General features: G+C 32.1%; 3 protein-coding genes across 20 annotated transcripts in view; all 3 read right to left on the bottom strand.

Annotated features, from left to right (window-relative positions):
- Window positions 1-6403, bottom strand: part of LOC145306092 (uncharacterized) — a 72536-nt gene extending 66133 nt beyond the window's left edge. For all 3 annotated transcript variants that reach the window (XM_080148034.1, XM_080148035.1, XM_080148036.1), the window contains exons 1-7: window positions 6341-6403; window positions 5397-5503; window positions 4917-4986; window positions 3844-3953; window positions 2804-2886; window positions 1300-1346; window positions 472-557 (exon numbers count right to left, since the gene is read on the bottom strand). In XM_080148034.1, coding sequence (XP_080004160.1) covers window positions 472-557; window positions 1300-1346; window positions 2804-2886; window positions 3844-3953; window positions 4917-4986; window positions 5397-5503; window positions 6341-6373 — 536 coding nt within the window. In that variant the 5' untranslated portion in view covers window positions 6374-6403. The remainder of the gene's footprint in view (window positions 1-471; window positions 558-1299; window positions 1347-2803; window positions 2887-3843; window positions 3954-4916; window positions 4987-5396; window positions 5504-6340) is intronic.
- Window positions 6404-6483: 80 nt separating this feature from the next.
- LOC145306093 (uncharacterized) lies at window positions 6484-12106 on the bottom strand. Of its 2 annotated transcripts, XR_013874886.1 has the most exons (8): window positions 11874-12106; window positions 11348-11424; window positions 10878-10987; window positions 10218-10342; window positions 7935-8060; window positions 7450-7540; window positions 6998-7213; window positions 6484-6816 (listed from the first exon to the last, which is right to left on the bottom strand). XR_013874886.1 is itself a non-coding variant. In XM_080148038.1 (7 exons), the coding sequence occupies exons 1-7, from the start codon at window positions 11948-11950 to the stop codon at window positions 7145-7147; spliced, it is 675 nt and encodes a 224-aa protein (XP_080004164.1). In that variant the 5' UTR covers window positions 11951-12011; the 3' UTR covers window positions 6956-7144. The 2 variants fall into 2 exon arrangements, 1 of the variants encoding a protein (XP_080004164.1); XM_080148038.1 differs by lacking the exon at window positions 6484-6816 and having other exon boundaries at window positions 6956-7213; window positions 11874-12011.
- Window positions 11973-17795, bottom strand: part of S6kII (Ribosomal protein S6 kinase II) — a 28296-nt gene continuing 22473 nt past the window's right edge. The window contains exons 26-31 of one of the 15 annotated variants that reach the window (XM_080148031.1): window positions 17387-17446; window positions 17157-17231; window positions 16286-17027; window positions 12851-13752; window positions 12664-12749; window positions 11973-12576 (exon numbers count right to left, since the gene is read on the bottom strand). In XM_080148031.1, coding sequence (XP_080004157.1) covers window positions 16944-17027; window positions 17157-17231; window positions 17387-17446 — 219 coding nt within the window. In that variant the 3' untranslated portion in view covers window positions 11973-12576; window positions 12664-12749; window positions 12851-13752; window positions 16286-16943. Of the gene's footprint in view, window positions 13753-16285; window positions 17028-17156; window positions 17232-17386; window positions 17447-17795 lie in introns of all 15 variants that reach the window. The other 14 variants (XM_080148029.1, XM_080148032.1, XM_080148027.1 and 11 more) reach the window with 14 other exon arrangements.

The following is a 17795-nucleotide window of genomic DNA, read 5'->3' as shown; positions in this document are numbered from 1 at the left end:
TAGATTCTTGAAGGATTTCAAATATTTTGGGGGAGGGAGGGTCAACTCAACTACTGGGGTTATGGCACTTGACAATGTTAATAAGAGGTGAGCTATATGAAGTCCTTAGACTGCAAACAGTTGGTTGGATGTAGAATGTTTCCCAAATGATAGTGCACTTGATAAAGCAAGATTTAGATTATGTGATGGCTGTAAGTGTAAAATACTCTGATAAAATATATGATACCTATCTCCCAGCTGTCAAATATAAGGATACCTCCTCCCCCCTTTTGACCTTTCCCCATCCCTTCCTCTGACCATGGAGGAACGTATTTACCAATATCTGATGACTATATTAGCATCCTAAATTAAAGCCTATAATTCCCCTGTCACAATATCCACTTCACGTATTCTATATCATCCATTGTTTAGATACACCAAAATAAGACCTTGTGGCATATCCGCCTACTGACAACAAAATAATTTTCCTACCTGTGAAAGTAACCACCACAGCAGGGAGAGTAAAGATTCTGGTAAGATTTGGGATTCAAATTGTCAAGGCATATCCCACATTCCCTGTAAGGTGACACAAAATAAGGATTTGAAAGAGGACTATCCACGAACCAGAGCAAGTGATTCTAAGCATCTTCCAGCATTTACCCATAATTTTTTTTTAGTGAATATACTAGGTTTATGTTTAATATTTGCTTCATCGACTAAAAAGTTAGGTTTCACCATGGTTTTATATAAAAAAAACTTTGAAATGTTAAGCATTGTTTGGTGCAATATCATCAAATGTTTTGATGGGTTCAAACTGTTGTTTAAAAGCTTTGACACAAAAGTATATATAATATTATTGTGATTAAAAATGTATATTTAGAAAAAGGGTTGGTAACTTGTAAACAGTTTAATTAATGTACTTTTGCAATTTACAAAAAATTTGATGCTTTTCTACAGTGTTATTTTATTTTGTCCTTTGAACTCAACAAAGCATTTGATGATATTGCTTTAAAAATTGCTTTACATTTCAAAGTTTTTTTCATATAAAACCATGGTGAAACCTAACTTTTTAGTCGATAAAGCAATATTAAACATAAACCTAGTATATTCACTAAAAAAATACTATGGGTCAATGCGGGAAGATGCTTAGAATCACTTGCTCTGGTTCGTGGATAGTCCTCTTTCTCTGTCTATGTAGGTATTGTATACAAAAATTTCTAGATACTAAATAAATTAATAAATATCAATTTTTATAAATGAAACGGAAATTGTTCACAGATAAATTTTAGTCGTAAAATTCATGATTGTGTCAACGTCCCTTGATTTTTTACTGCCTGGTTTATGCTTCGGTTCCTGCAGGGGTCTGTTAAAGCAAATTCCATTATTTCTTAATGTTTGTTAATATGCATGATCTTAAACTTTCATTGTAAAATGTACCTTAGTTATGAGGGTGATATAAAAAATCTAATACATTTCCAAAACACCGCTTACACCCCCCCCCCCCATTGTAAGCTCTTGTACCCACCCCCTGAGGTACGCCGCTGTTAGTTCCTTTTTTAATTGCAAAGTTGTTTAGAAGATTAAATGCATTTTTTATAGCAGTCATAAAATACAGGAAAATAAATGGAATCAAATAACAGGAATAATGCATTTCATTGATAACGAAATTCACTGAAATTAAATATTTGCGGCATTTGGTTTCAACCTTTAAATATACGAAGTTTTGAGAGGTTCAGCGCGACTTTGAAATCAGTTGGACTATTATAAAAATCCTATTATTTAAGTAGTAGGATTTTTGTCTGTATCATAAAATTGTGATACTGAAAACTACATAACCGATTGAGTTCTCCATTTAAGGAAAGCTTCACATAGGTCATAGGGTGGTTTTAAGCCATCTTATTAGTTTAAAACCTGAGATTGGTTTATGGCTATTTTTCTGCTATTCCCTGCCCGTAAGAATATAGAGCCTCAAGATGCTAAGGGTGCTGCCGCTAGTATGTACCTATATATTCTTCTAGGGAACCCTTGCATATAAATGATAATTTTATTTAGTGATGATATTAAATTAAATTGCAGTTTAATTTTATGCTCAATGTAACAAACTGAATAAACAATAGATGTATTACCCTTGATGGCCTATTAAACACAATAATCCGTCATGCTTAAAAAAGAATTTCTAGCAGACAAAGACTTCCGATTATATTTAGTTACATATGAGAAATCTCATGGTAGAATTTTCCCAAGAATAGCTTCATCCACAGTAATACAACTATCTATACTTAACTTATTACATAGAAGAAATAAATAATAATTTTCGGATTGTATCTAAAGTACATAGGTATGTAACGTTACTAATGGTCCAATTAAGAGATTGTTCATTTAGACTTCCAATATTCATTGAATGAACATTTGCAAAAATAAGGATGTTGGTTTTAATTTAAGGGATCTTTAGTCAATATAAAAACACACTTAGTCTTTAATTTTTTTTAAAAAGAGGCTTTGAGCGAGGCTTACAAATCTAAGATTGGCCAAAGGATTCTCACTTCCAGTCTCCGTGTGTATCTGAAGCCTAACTTCAGTGATTTAGGGCTACAAACAACAACAAGAACCACTCTCACAATTATTTTTCTTTTAAAAAACCTATTTTTGTTGCATAGGTTGGGTTATGTTAAGTAAAGTTTACAAGAGCACCGCAATGGAAAGGGCCTCGTCGTAAGGGTTAAAGTCCCCTACAGGTGCTTTTAAAAAGTCTCTTAAAAATGGGAGGTCTTTTGAAGGTTAAAAAACCTTGTTATTAAGCATTTTAAAATAATGGGTTTCCTGTGTTCAAAACAATAAGATCCAAAGTTGCCAAAAAACTGTTGTAGAGATCCATTTTCAAGTCCACAGGGTAGATGGTAACATTTCCTAAATTATAGGAGACTTATTTTGAACCAGGGAGTAAGGGAGGGGACAATGGATCGAATATTTAATTTTTAAGAGTCTCAGACTTTGGGTACTGTCATAAAGGGAATGTGCACGAATACAGCAGATTCTGACTGACTTTGGGTACTAGCGCATCAATGCCCTGCTAACTAGCTGAGTTAGTTTTGAATACAGCAGACAGAAAAATTTGTTATTGATGGCTGGTTTTAACAAATATTTTTTCCCAAGAAAATGTCATTTCATTTATAGAAACTCTACTGTGATATTTATGTATTGAACAATCTAAGAACCGCTTGAATTTAGGTGTCAGTTAAAAATTAAATATATGAGAAGGGTTGACGTAGTTCTAAACAAGATTTTTCTAGTGATTAATTACAGAATGTTTACTACATTGTGATGTATTGGTAATTTAATTTTCAAGTAAATGATTTTTTTTCTTGGAAATAATTTTGTTCTAAATTAGATTACCATGATCCCTTTACAATTTTGGTCAAATTTTCTTGATAAATCTGGTTTTCATTGCTTTTCAGCGAACCCTCTTAAATTGAATTAATTGCCCATTGTCCCCTCCCTTACTCCCTGATTTTGAACAGTATTTGAACTGTCAAATATAAGATTTTTATATTTATTTCGATCCTATTACTTTTATGAATTTTAACCTTCTAGAATTTATACTATTATTAATTTTTTTTGTCTGAAGCTTAAGATTTTACAGAAGTGATTGAGATTTCCCTATTAGAGAAGATTCACATAGGTCTCTGGAGGTTTCTGTCCCCTTCTTACCCCTAGATTCTAGGGACGCAGCCCCTCGTGTTTCATTCTATACTAAACATGAGAAGAATTATGGGATCTCACTCCCAACTTTAAAAAAACAAGGATGACAACAATACATACATAAAAAAAGTTTAATTACCCCCCCCCCCCCCTAAGGTATCTTACCTGCACCCGGTAGCAATACAGCCAACTGTAGAATATTTCTTCTTGCAGTAAAAACATTTCAAAAAACTTCCTCGCTTCCATTCTTTGATTATATCGTCAGGTTGGAAGCCCTAAAAATATATTTTATGGCAGTCAGGGATCTTAAGGGATAAGACAATGCATGTTAAATTAGTGTACTTTAGAATGATAATGAACACAATTAAGTCTTGTATTATGCAGCGTTTCGAAGCCGTTTAATTTTGATGCGGCTCCGGCTCCTACCTTAAAATTATTATATCATTATTGAATTTGATAAAATAAAATAAATAATATAAAATATTTTGCTTTTATTTGATAAAAGCTATACAAAAGTAGAAGGATGTGTGTCTATTTGTTAAGTAACAATAGTTTTTCAGTTTATTATATGGAAATAGACCGTTGCCAAATTATAATATTACTTTAAAAATTATTTTTAGCTAATCTGGAGCCGGAGCCGTTTTTAACGAAAAATACGGCTCCGGCTCTACCAAAAATGTTGCTGCTCCCGGCTGCGGCACGCTGGAAGTTGTATGTATATTAAAATCATTGGCTGAAAAGTTTGAACTGTACAGTCTTAACCCAACCAATCAAGTACCCAAAGTTTTCGTGCAAATGAATGATAAACGTGTTCATAAATCTTTGGGTACCAGTGTAATTCATAGTACCCTCCAGTGCATATTTTGATCGTTTGATTTTGGTGCGGCTCCGGATCCGACCTAAAATTAAGAAAAACTCGACATATTTTTTACCCCACGTCTATTTTTGACTTTTTAAGGTTTTAAAAGTTCAATTTTTGAGAAAAATGGACTTGAAACACTTAAAAAGGGCATTTGCACATGACAAAACAGAGTTACCAAATTATAATTTATAATAAAAAATCACTTTATTTATCTAGTCCGGAGCCGTTTTTTAACGAAAATAACGGCTCCGGCTCTACGGCTCCCGAACACTGTTTTAAAGTACATCATCTGTACAAATGACAGTAGAATCCAGAGATATGAAGGGATAAGACAACTGAAAATAAATTGACCTCTTTAAAAACGTAGTTAACTTACCATAATACCCTGATCTTCTTCCCCTTTCTGTTCTAGACCACTTGAAAACATCAAACAGAAATGGTGGGCCCTAAAAATAATTTATTTTTAAGAAAAAGAACTTGTGTGACTGTTTGTCCGTCTGTATTCTGGTGCGACATTCCCCCCCCCCCCATCAAGAAAAAATACACCCCTAACAATAATATTTTTGTCAAAGCAATAATTTGAAAACCCCACCCACATTATTTTGGGATATGTAAAGCCCTTAGTAGAGTCTATTATCAAAATAATTTCTTTATGTAATGATCTAATGATTTAAGACTTTTCCTTTGGAATAAGTTATATCCAACATGCGAAATAAATCTAAAATAGGTAATAATTGTGGGGCAGATAAAAAGGTCGTCATTGCTACAAAACTTTGCCACCCCAAAATCGCGTAAAAATTAGCTGAAATTACCAAATATATTAATTCAGTTTTTGGTTACAACAGTGTTGACTTACCTACAAACCCCATATTCATAGAGGGGACCCAGGTCAATATTTTCTGGCAGATCTGGATCTTGCATAGGCCTGGAGCACAGTTTACAATCCAGGGATTCGGATACTTCCTGAAAATGGGGTATTTTATTGCAACAGCCGCTCCTCGCAAAAATTGATATTTCTATATTCCTAAATGTTGTTGCATTTCAATGTTTAGAACCTAAAGCTATTTAAAAAGTCGGGTATAGCCCCTTTCGTGGCAACGCCTCTTAAGGGACGTTTCATCGTATTTTTATAGAAGCTTTTCCCCTAATCCACTTTAACCTAACCTAAAATAACCTATCAAAAGCTACTATGAAAGTACAACAAATCGCCCCTTAAGAGGCGTTGTCACGAAAGGGACTTTACCCATAAAGTCTAGTAATAAACTAAGGGTAAACTAAGCTGTATTCAAATACAACATAAACTTCCAGACTGAGGTTAAATAAACTATTAATTTTGATTCTAGGCTTGTCTGATTAAATACTACTTTTGTAAAGGAACTTGAGGGATAATATATGATAAATATAATGGACGATGATCAATAAATGTACATTGTATGATAACAAAAAAAACTACAACTTCTGTGTACTAAATTGTTTGGTAGAAAAGTGAGTACAACTCACTCAATATTTAACTTTAATATGACAAGAAGAAGTATGACTTATACCCCATCCTTAGTGAAAAAAAAACTGAAAGAATGTGGGATGGGGGATAATAAGAATAAAATAAAGAGTTCTGAATTTTTTCTGTCTCCATTTTTCCTCACCTTGCTAGAAAAAACTGGGGATTGGAAAGAAAAATATATAGTTTTGCTGCAGGGAAAAAAAATGAATCTTAAGCAGAATATACATACACCCCTGAGTAAACATTAAATGACTTTTATCAAAAGAACTTTGATATGATTTGCATCGCAATTTACAAACCTTGATTTCTACCAACTTAAAATCTGTCGCCATTTTTATTTATCTACATTTAATTTTTTATCTGAAAGTATCAAAGAAACAATAAATATTAAAAATTCAGCTAAACATAATTAAGAGATCAACTTAAAAATAAATAATAATGCTAAAATTTATAAAAGTTTATTTCATATAAATAAGCTCAAACTACATATAAATAAAAGGGGTCGTAAAGGACAAGACAATGGACGATTAAGTGATATACATACCAAATGATGATTAACAAAATAACCCTTTCTGAACACTAAAATTATTAGGACATTATTAGTTTAGAACCAACCTATCAAAATTTAATAATAGAAATACAAAGTAAAAAGAAAAGTTGTTAAAAAACTTTGGGTACCAGTGTACTTTACATTCCAATGTCTCCTCCCTCCCTTTATAAATAATCATTAATCATGAGTCATACGGTTGGACACAAGTTACTGATTGTCATAAAACTAAATAAATAAATACTGGTTAAATAAATGAAAACGTAAACTGAATTAGAACAAATATTTAATTAATAGCAAAAGAAACTTAAAATAGGTTTAAGAGAATAGGTTTAAGAGAATATGTTTTAATTATACTTAGTAGTTAATTATACACTTAATACTTATTAAAATTTTCGTTGGATTTTACATGAGCATTTGATTGATATTACATAAATAGTATAAAAATTGTAAAAACATTCTTATTTAAAGCACAGCCTGAGATTCAATAATATTGCTGCTTTTATTTCCACCAATAAGAGGCCAGAAAAAATGTACTGTAATCACGTGACACATTCTAATTGGCCAGAGATTTGGCAAATCCTGGTCCACAAAGCTGAATTGGCGTCTTCTCCTCGCGGTTCTGTTTAATAATAAACAATAATCATATTTGGTAAGGATTTAGGTATAATTTTGGAATTTAGAAATAAAATAAAAATTTGCCTCATTATTTTGACTTTTTAAAACTATGATACACGTTGAGAGATACATTTATAAAGGACAAAATTGGAACAGAAAAGTAAAATAAATACAGTAAAAGAAGCATAAAAGACAAGAAAAGCCAAGGCGTATTATAATCAAATTAGTTATTGTTTGTTCCTGAACTTCAGTATTGGCCCCGGCTTTGATAAGCAATCTGGCTACTTCAAGTCTCTCTTCTTCACAGGCATAATGTAGAGCAGTGTTGCCATACCTAAATATTATTATAATCAATAATTTTGCAACCTTAAGTCTGAAAAATATGTGAGGGGTGGAAGAAAAACGAAAAAAAAGAAAATTGAGCCATAATTGTAATGTATTTAATAAAATAAAAGAAAACTTTATCTAACTGACTGCATTAAGGGAAGAGAAGGACTACTTCATTAATTATTAATTTTTTCCCCTCCCTGGGTAAAAAAAAACTAGGGGAGGGGGGAAAAAAATATTTTTTAGCAAAGAAAAAAAAATAATTTCGTGCAGAATATACAGCCCTGATAGTATAGTAAATTATCTGGCAACCTAGGTACTAGTTATAATTAAAGATGTAGCATTTTCAATAGGTACGAAACCTACCTAACTTAACTGGAAAACAGCTAATATTAACCTACCTGTCCTGTACATCAACAAGGCAATTATCAGCAGAAAGAAGAGCTGTTACAGATTGCATGTGTCCTTGTCCAGCCGCTCTGTGCAGAGCTGTTTGTCCAACCACATCTTGCTCATTTACATTCACTCTGAATACAAAAAATATCAATTTAGAAAAGATTTCATTATTCATTAAAACTAAGCAGAATCATCTTTGTTCTAAGCTAGGTATAATATACACGGTGTTTCAGAAAAACTGCGTTTTCCGTTTTTCTGACACAACCAGAAGGAATACAGAAAAAAAACGATTATATGTCCTTATTCTCTGTAAAAAAGTACATCAAATTGTTTTTCATTATCTCTAAAAATAGTTTCCAAAAATGCTTTATGGGAAAAATGTTGTGCAAGAAAAATTAAAATAACTCTTCTATTATGTATAAAAAAAATCGTAGAATTTTAATATTAATTTAGAAAAAGGTATAAGAAAAGTACCTTAATGAGTTTTAAAGGTGAAATGCTTTTTAGCTCCTCACAAAAGCATTTTTATGAAACTGCAATTTGTCATTTTTTCACATTTCTTGATTGTGATGCATTTGCAGTAAAAGAATCTTCTTTAATAACGTAGGTTATAGTAAAAAGAAAAAAACTCCTTTTCATTTGACAATAAAATCTCTAAAGACAAAAAAGTTATTGAAGTTTGAATTTTTTTTTTAAGCATTTAATTACAAATTATGGATAAATTATGAGTTTATATCTTAACCTGTCAATCAAATTAAAGGATTATAGGAATAAATGAGTGGAGGGGATTTACGAACATGAGCAATTTTTAAGGTCATGTTTCTTAAGTATACAAAAAGAAAAACTGAATATTTGTTTTCAGTGAGGGAATTTTAAATGAAATTTTTAGAGTGATTGGTAGAAAATTGTATTGGCCGTATTAAGATGTTGTTTTCAAGTGAATAAAGGGGGGGGGGGGCGAAAGTGACACTTTTTGAAACCAAAACTAAGAGTCAACAAAGGAACTGAACTAAAAAAAGGGTTACAGGTCTGAGATTTTGCATGGCAGTTGCTTTATAGGGGTACAATATGGAACTGTGAAGAAACGGCGGCGCAACCGCCGAAAACCGCCGTTTCCCGCCGTAATTTTTGTTGCCTTTTCTCGGCGGTTTTCGGCGGTTGCGCCGCCGCTTCTTCACAGTTCCATATTGTACCCCTATAAAGCAACTGCCATGCAAAATGTCAGACCTGTAACACTTTTTTTAGTTGAGTTCCTTTGACTTTTAGTTTTGGTTTCAAAAAGTGTCACTTTCGCCCCCCTCCCCCTTTTTGAAAACCAACCTTAAGGCACAAAATTCTATCAGAAAAAAGCATCATACGCATCTTTTGAAATATTTATGCTTTAAAATGCGCCGTTATTTTCAGAGATATTAAAAAACACCTGTAACAATTTCGATGCATATTTTTATAGAGAATATTGAAATATAAGGGGGGGTTTTTTAATGCAACCATCTCGTAATCAGTGATTAAATGGCACTTAGAATTTGAATTTCGATCTGAACTTTTGCATGAGTAATCCTTGGTAGGTCTATTTTCCCTAAATTGAACAAAAAGTTGGAAAAGTAACGGCTGGCGGCTCAGCCGTTTAGCCGTTTTTTGCCTATTTTCAGGGTAAATTCATCATCTATTACGTAGGAATCAACTTTTTAAAACATATTTTTGGTTTAATTCATGTTGAATGATAGCAATAACCATTTTTAAAACTTCTAGTACCTACAGCTACTGTCTAAAACCGTTTGATAGCGTTTTGGAGTTGAAAAGAGTATTATGTGAAGATAGGTTTCGTGACTAATTTACACTACAGATATCCAAAAAATGGCAAAACGGCTGAGCCGCCAGCCGTTAGCCGTTACTTTTCCAACTTTTTGTTCGATTTAGGGAAAATAGACCTACGAAGGATTACTCATGCAAAAGTTCAGATCGAAATTCGAATTCTAAGTGCCATTTAATCACTGATTACGAGATGGTTGCATTAAACCCCCCCCCCCCCTTATTTTTTTTGTACTCCTAATGGTTGTTTTAAACGCCCTGTATTCATAAAAAAATTTATTTTAAAGTAAAATGTTAGAAGGTATTAAAAAAAGCTTTTTTAGTGGGGTTAGTAGGTACCAAAACACTGAATATTCTACTAACAAAAACAAAAAAAAAAGAGATCATATGTTTCCACAACTATTTCAATAACCTTACTTTTCCCTTATACAGGCACTAAGCTACGCCACTAGTCAGTGGCATCAATAGGGTCAGCTTACCTGGCAGCTAGAAGAAGGTTAACAATATCATATCTGTTCTTGCTGGCAGCATATAGCAGGGCACTACGCTTCTGGTCAGTGACAGCCGTAGGGTCAGCTCCTGCACCAAGAAGCAACTGCACTACCTGAAATATTTTCATCATAAATATAAATATTTTAACTGTCTTTAATCTTTGTGATGTATATAAGATAAAATTTTGTTTTGCGATCAATCAGAAATTATCACATAGAAAGCCTTAATGTTAGGTTTCATTGGTCAGGGTGTATTAAAGTAGGACAACTGCCATATTCTGGCCAGGGTTAGTTAATAATAGGTATTGAGTAAGCTCTGATCCATTTATTGCGAGTCTAACATCTGATGTTAAAGAGTTAAGCCAATAGGGAAAAAAAATCCTTTACTGGGTAAGTTTGTATTTCATCCACATATATATGAAAACAATATACCTAGTCAACTATTAATTTAATTATGCCTCTGTATGACCGCCAGAGGCAGCAATAAGTAGAGGTGTTCACTTGGAATCACTCATAGTTAGTATTGAATACCCTTCATAGAACTATCTCCTACCTCTGTATGACCGCCAGAGGCAGCAATAAGTAGAGGTGTTCACTTGGAATCATTCCTAGTTAGTATCAAATACCCTTCATAGAAGTATCCCTTACCTCTGTATGACCGCCAGAGGCAGCAATAATTAAAGGAGTCCACTTGGAATCGTCTACAGGATTTGCGTCCTTGTGCTGGGACAACAACCAGGATACCATTTCTTTATGGCCTACAAAATTTTTTTAAATATTATTTAGGAGACCTTATGAATTTACATGTGGATGTAATATTTTTCCTTAAGTTACTTATATTTTTTTTATTTATATGCCTTCACAACAGCCTTGTTAACCTGAATCTGAAGGGATAAGATAATTTGAACAAAATTACACATTAAATTCATTATATTAAGAACCAGCCAATCCAAATTACCCATAGTTTTTAACAAAACAAATAAAATAACGTGGTCTAAAATTTCAGAGTAACAGTGTAATAATAAATTTACAGTCCAATGTTCCCTCCCTGCCATTTAAACCTCCATAGATCTTGCTTGTGTCGCTGGTACAAGTCAATTGAAATAGAACCGGTTTACCTTTAGAAGCAGCCCAGTGCAAGGGAACTCTTCCAGAAGAATCTGTGGAGGTGATCAGGTCGGGTTTCAGCTTGATTCTAGGATTTTTTAAAAAGTTTTAGTCAAGTAATTTTAATCATATCATGGACAATGCTATGTACAAATATATTTCAACAACCTCCAAGGTTACTTATATAAATGCATTTTCTATCGTCTAAGGAAAGACTATTTTAAAAATTAAGTTTTTGCTACATAGGACAATATTATATCTATAAAAAACGAAAAATTCAATATGCATAAAATTAACGTTCGGATTCCAAGGTAAGGATTACAGCAATTTATTACGGACAGGATTAACCTGATTGTAGATTAGCTTAAATGAAAACATATTCCTTTTTTTAAATGAAAAATAAGATTACAATCCTTTCGTGTAAAGACACACAAACCCTTAAAACATTTTATATTATTATAATCTATTCTTCTAGCTCTAATATAGTTAAAGTTATTATCATAAGAATCTCTTTTTTAAAAAGGCATAAAAACCTACTTGTTGCAAACAGCCTCCAGGTCACCTTCCAGTGCCAGGTTATGAACAGTTTCCTGTACTCCATTGCCAGACATCATTTTACCAGCGAGGAGCAGCCTGTCTGAAAAAATTATTCCAAAACACGGGTGTTCATGCACAGTAATCACATTCAGTTCATTTTTATTCTTGCTTTTTCCACGCCGTCCCTCATGCCAATTTAGACATGTTGAAATGCCCCCCCCAAAAAAGCCCATATTAGACAAAGAAAGTCATCCTATTGTTAATGACATTCATGTTTATGTAATATTAAATGAAAAATAACTTTCTATAAAAAAGAAAATATGTTAATTTGATGTTGGGCACTTTGTTTGGATATCCCAACCCCTTCCATCCTTATTTTTTTTATATCAAAGTCTTGAATGCATTGAAGAACAGCGTGTTTTCTTTACTTCTCACTTTACAACAATTATAAAAATAAATACGACAAGAGAGAGAGATAAACTTTTTCAAAACAAAAAAAGATATAAAATAGAGAGACAATGTAAAGCTTAAAATCACAAAATAAGTAATAAAAATACATCAGTATGATAATAAAAAATCTTCCAAAATAAAGATGGACGTTGCCACAATATTTGAAGATTTTACATAGAAAAAGAAAGACTGTAGAACAAATGCAAAATAAATAAACCAGTTTGGCAATCAATCAATCAAGAAAACTGAGATTCTATGGTAAAATTATCTGTAATACTTTGTGACATCATTATTGCTATAAATTAAACTATAAAAAAGGTGATTTTAAATCTAAGTTTACTTGAACGACATCAAATTAAAATACATATAAGTTTATAAACATAAAACATTCGACTAAATGTAATTGGCAACTTCATATAACTTTTTCTATTGATAAAAAAGATAAATCAGTCAGCATGTTGTGCTTTAGGCGACTAAAAAGTCCACAAATTGCTTACTCAAGGTATTTTTTTTTAAAATTGTTAGACCGTTTGTATTTCTATGTATCACTGCCATTGAAGCAGTTAGTTTTACTTTGTACTCCTTAAAAAAATACATTATATCCCTTAGTGATGTAAAATAAATCGCTGAAATTTTGATTTTACTAAAATATTAATGTCAAAGAGGACTATCCAGTTCCACGAACATGAGCAAGTGATTTAAAGCACCTTCCAACATTGATCCATAGTATTTTTTTAGTGAATATACTAGGTTCATGTTAAATATTTAGTTTATCGACTAAAAAGTTATGCTTCACCATGGTTTTATATGAAAATGTAAAGTATTTTTAGATACAATATCATCCAACTGCTTTATTGAGTTCAAAGGACAAAATAAAATAAAAGCATCAAATGCTGTAAATTGCAAAAGTATATTATTTAAACTGTTTTAAATATTACAAGCTACCAACCCTTTTCTAAACATACATTTTTAATCAAAATGATATAATTTTGTGTCAAAGCTTTTAAACAACAGTTTGAACTCATCAAAACATTTGATGAATGTGCACTAAACTATGCCTAACATTTCAAAGTTTTTTTCATATAAAACCATGGTGAAACCTAACTTTTTAGTCGATAAACCAAATAATAAACATAAACCTAGTATATTCACTAAAAAAATGCCAAGGATCAATGCTGGAAGGTGCTCAGAATCACTTGCTCTTGTTCGTGGATAGTCCTCTTTTAGAATTAAAAGTAAGCTTGTAAAGTAATGCTACTTGTTGAATTTGGACGAAACGTATCAATTTCTTAAAATATTCATTACGTTTTAAAATATTTTTAATAACTTAATGATAATAAATAAAATGACAAAAAGACACCGATAATAATATAAATATGTTAATTATCACAACATCAAGCAAATTTAATATAACCTAGGTAGTTGAAATCTAAATTTATTTTTTTATGTACTGCTACTGCACATAACTTACATTATTATCTGTACAACATTTAGAGAAGCAATTATGAATTATAAATATACATTATCTTCCTATTATTTATTAAACTAGCGGCTACGCCCCTAGAGGCCTCTAGGGGCACTTGAGGAGGAGAGAGTCAAATTTAATAACCCAATTTCTTATTTTAAATTTTTTTTTTGGGGGGGGGGGGTGCCCCCCCCCTCTCATTTTTAATTTTAGTTAAAAAAAATTTAAAATTTTTTTTTTTTTTGGGGGGGGGATTTTTCATTTTGGGGGTGGGGTTGGGGGTGTCCCACCCCCCAAAAAAATAGTTATAAACCTTCCCGGGACCTATGAGAAGCTACCCTGTTAAGGAGAACCCGATCGGTTCAGCGGTTAGCGAGATCCTTCGGTACAAACACACAGATACACAGACATCCTGTTACTTTAGTATAAGGATGGGGAGGGTAGTTTTTATTAAGTGTGCCAAAATTTATTTTGCCATTTTAGAAACACTTAGTTGCAAGACTTTTGTCTGTAGGTCCCATTGTGTATAGAAAAAATAATTTTCGCCGCTTTTCAGGCCAAGGCATCCCCCCCTCCTCTCTTAATATCGATATAACGCCACATAGCAGCAGTAGGTGCCATTTTTAACATCTACTCGAAAATACGAACCCTAAACCTCTCCGCGACACTATAAAAATAGTTTTTATCACAACTATAGTTGACTATAGATGTTCTTTCTACACAAAATAAATTTTGGCACTACTGGCAGATAAAATAAACTACCACCTCCCCAATAGAATTATATCCTAAAACATCAATGATATACATTATATGTAAAATATTAGCAGTTTTTTTGTGATGCTCAAGTTAAAATTAGAGAAATTTCTATGTAATAAGCTTTGATTAGTAGCTTTTTATTTGGCACCAAAGATAAAATCACAAAATTAATTAGAAAACCAGTTAACTATTAAAGATGTAAAATATGAAGGAGGGGGGGGAAGTTTTGACACATTTGCGTAAACAGGGAGTATAGGCTTTATCTTTGGACTGAGAGGATAGGTTATTAGGGATAAAATCATTCTTATATGATGAATTTTCCCAAGTTTTAAGATTTTTTGTATAGGCCTCCAGGTTCCGGAGCTCCAGGCCTCCAGGTCATCTCTGTACAGGTAAAAATTAAAAAAATAATTTTTTTTTTGAAGAGTTAGAAGTCAACCTATGAAACAAAATATGCATATTTTTGAATGTTATTCACATATTTGAAGAAAAAAACGCATATTTTGTTTCATAAGTTGACTTCTAACTCTTCAAAAAAAAAATTTTTTTTTTCATTTTTACCTGTACAGAGAGGACCTGGAGGCCTGGAGCTCCGGAACCTGGAGGCCTATCCAAAAAATCTTCAAACTTGGGAAAATTCAACATATAAGAATGATTTTATCCCTAATAACCTATACTCTCAGTCCAAAGATAAAGCCTATACTCCCTGTTTACGCAAATGTGTCAAAACTTCCCCCCCCCCCTTAGTCAACTATCTAATTTAAGAATGATAACCATATGTTAATAAAAATAGATCTATCTTAAATGATAATTAAAATTGCATTGAAATATCTTATTACACATTGAGTAAGAAAGTTATGTTTAGAGAAAGCAGAATATTATTAAAATAAGTATTTATAATGGTTATTTATCGCATTGTATTATAGACAGTTTTCCGCAGATATCAAAATGCAAAATATAAGATTTATACAATTGTTGTTAATTCTGAGGAGCCGAAGGTCCGGAAAAACAAATCTGGTAATAATTCTATGATTTTTATTTTAATATTTGTGGGAATTGTCTGTAATACGAAGCTGTATGGCTGAAAACCAAAATCCAGGGGATATTAATCGGTTTTGACGCCATACTGGAAATATGAATATCTTTAGATTAACTAGCAGTGACATCTACTTGAAAATTTATTTTTGGCAATGTTTGACAAAAAGGACAAATAAATAATTCAGTCAGTTTAAATTACAGCTGTTTTTTTTACAGCATAATAGATGGTGTTATTTTATAATATGATGTCTTAAAATTAACTTAAAATGAGCATTTATTGCTCTATGATAAAAGTAATACTTTAGTTTAATAAGTAGCTTATTTTATTTATGTTTATTCTATTAAGGGGGAGAGGAAGTTCTGACACATTTGCGTAAACGGTGAGTATAGGCTTTATCTTTGGACTGAGAGGATAAGTTATTAGGGAAAAAATCATTCTTATATGATGAATTTCCCCCAGATTTAGGATTTTTTGGATAGGCCTCCAGAGAAATTCATCATATAAGAATGATTTTATCCCCAATAACCTATCCTCTCAGTCCAAAGATAAAGCCTATACTCACCGTTTACGCAAATGTGTCAGAACTCCCCCCCCCCCCTTAATTTTTCTTTATTATCTAATTTCTACTTTGACTAGATTTGTATTATTCTTATTTTGGTAATCTAAAAAATATTTTTTTGTCTTTTGAAAACTAAAATTTACCTGAATTAATTTAAATGTTACAAGTATAATTTGGTTTATGGGACCAGGATTTGTATAATATATATAATATATTATCAAGAATACATAATAAATAATTTTCACTAGAATTTAAAACTGAAACACCAAAACAATATTAAAAACTGTTTTTAAAACAGCATTATGATACAAATGATAAAATAAAAACTAAAAATGACAATAAGACCAATAGAGACAAATATTTTACTTCTAATGTGATGATTCAATTTAAAAATAAAATCATTTAAATTAAAATCCAGGGATGGAGAACCAGAAAATACGATTCTGATTTAAAGCATTTTAGAACACAGCAGTTGTTCATAATTGAAATGTTTAGCCTAAATCTAATAATTGACAAGCCTGCCTGTCCAGTGTCTATCTAACTCACCTAAACAATCTTTGTCCACTCAACAGTGGCTAAAAATATTTGAAAGTATCCATTCAAAGAACCAAAATTTCATTCAATTTAAAAATTGACGATATGGTCGAGTTGATTGTTTTATATTTGTGATGGTTCCAAAAATATTTGATTTGCTGATAACACGGCAGCATTGTGACTATGATTGCCTGTGCGACCATGTTGTGCTTGAGGGAAGTAGAGAATTTTGTTAGGAACCAACCAGCACCACCAAAATGGATCTTTTTACACCAGAGTTGAAGTTGGGTTGTCTTTTGGTTTAGATCTCTTTCTGCGGCGAGCCAACTCTGACATTCCAATGCTCCCAACCTAAGTAAAAGAACAAGAATATATAATCCCATTGATCCTTATCAAAAGTAAAAGTATAAAAATTAACTCGCAGAAAAATTCACAAACTAAAATTATTGGTGAAAGTTTGAGGAAAACCCCCGATTTTACCTTTGGCACGTTAGGACTCTGGTTTCTAATGGCCTGGTAGGTGGCGGTCACAGCACCCTTTAACAGGTGGGATTCCTAAAACAAAAATATTTATTTTCTTTCACCCTAGAACAAAAAAGATTAAGTAAACTTCTTCTTTAAGCAAGAAAAATCATCATAGCTCAAATACAAATAATATATTGTATCAATCTATTATGATAAAATAATCTTTTTTTTTTAAAAACAATAACCTGATAAACAAGATGAGTATTTGGCTGGTTTCTTGAAGTCAACCATGGATGGGACATTATCTAAAAATAAAAATTAAATCAAATATAGTTATTGATCAGCCCAATAGTTCTCTAACATTTTTCTTCAAAACCTCTTAAGTAGTTTATAAAAAGGTAACAGTTTTTATTAAATTTTATTAAAAGCGAAGCTTTTCTATAATTAGGGTCGGTCCGTCCGTACGTCCGTAACGGATAGCTTTTTCCGTTAATTTAGGCATGTTAGAATTGTCCTATCGAATTCAGGGTTTCGGATCCGCATTGATTTTTTGCGGATCCGGATCCGGATCCTCCAAATTGGGTCAGTGCGGATCCGGATGCGGATCCGGATCCTTGACAATAAAAATAAAATCACCAAATTTTTCAAAAATAT

The sequence above is a fragment of the Acartia tonsa genome, chromosome 14, assembly GCF_053477335.1.
Source record: "Acartia tonsa isolate MP-2025a chromosome 14, ASM5347733v1, whole genome shotgun sequence".
NCBI lineage: Eukaryota > Metazoa > Arthropoda > Copepoda > Calanoida > Acartiidae > Acartia > Acartia tonsa.
This window is presented reverse-complemented; position numbering and strand designations above follow the sequence as displayed.

What these genes read in the sequence shown, in the direction of transcription:
- LOC145306093 (XM_080148038.1), bottom strand. Translation starts at nt 11,950, where the DNA reads ATGATGTCTGGCAATGGAGTACAGGAAACTGTTCATAACCTGGCACTG. An exon ending in GCACTGGGCTGCTTCTAAAG is followed by an intron (nt 10,988 to 11,347) that starts GTAAACCGGTTC and finishes AAAATTTTGTAG; the next exon opens with GCCATAAAGAAATGGTATCC. An exon ending in CTTGTTGATGTACAGGACAG is followed by an intron (nt 7,541 to 7,934) that starts GTAGGTTAATAT and finishes AATAATATTTAG; the next exon opens with GTATGGCAACACTGCTCTAC.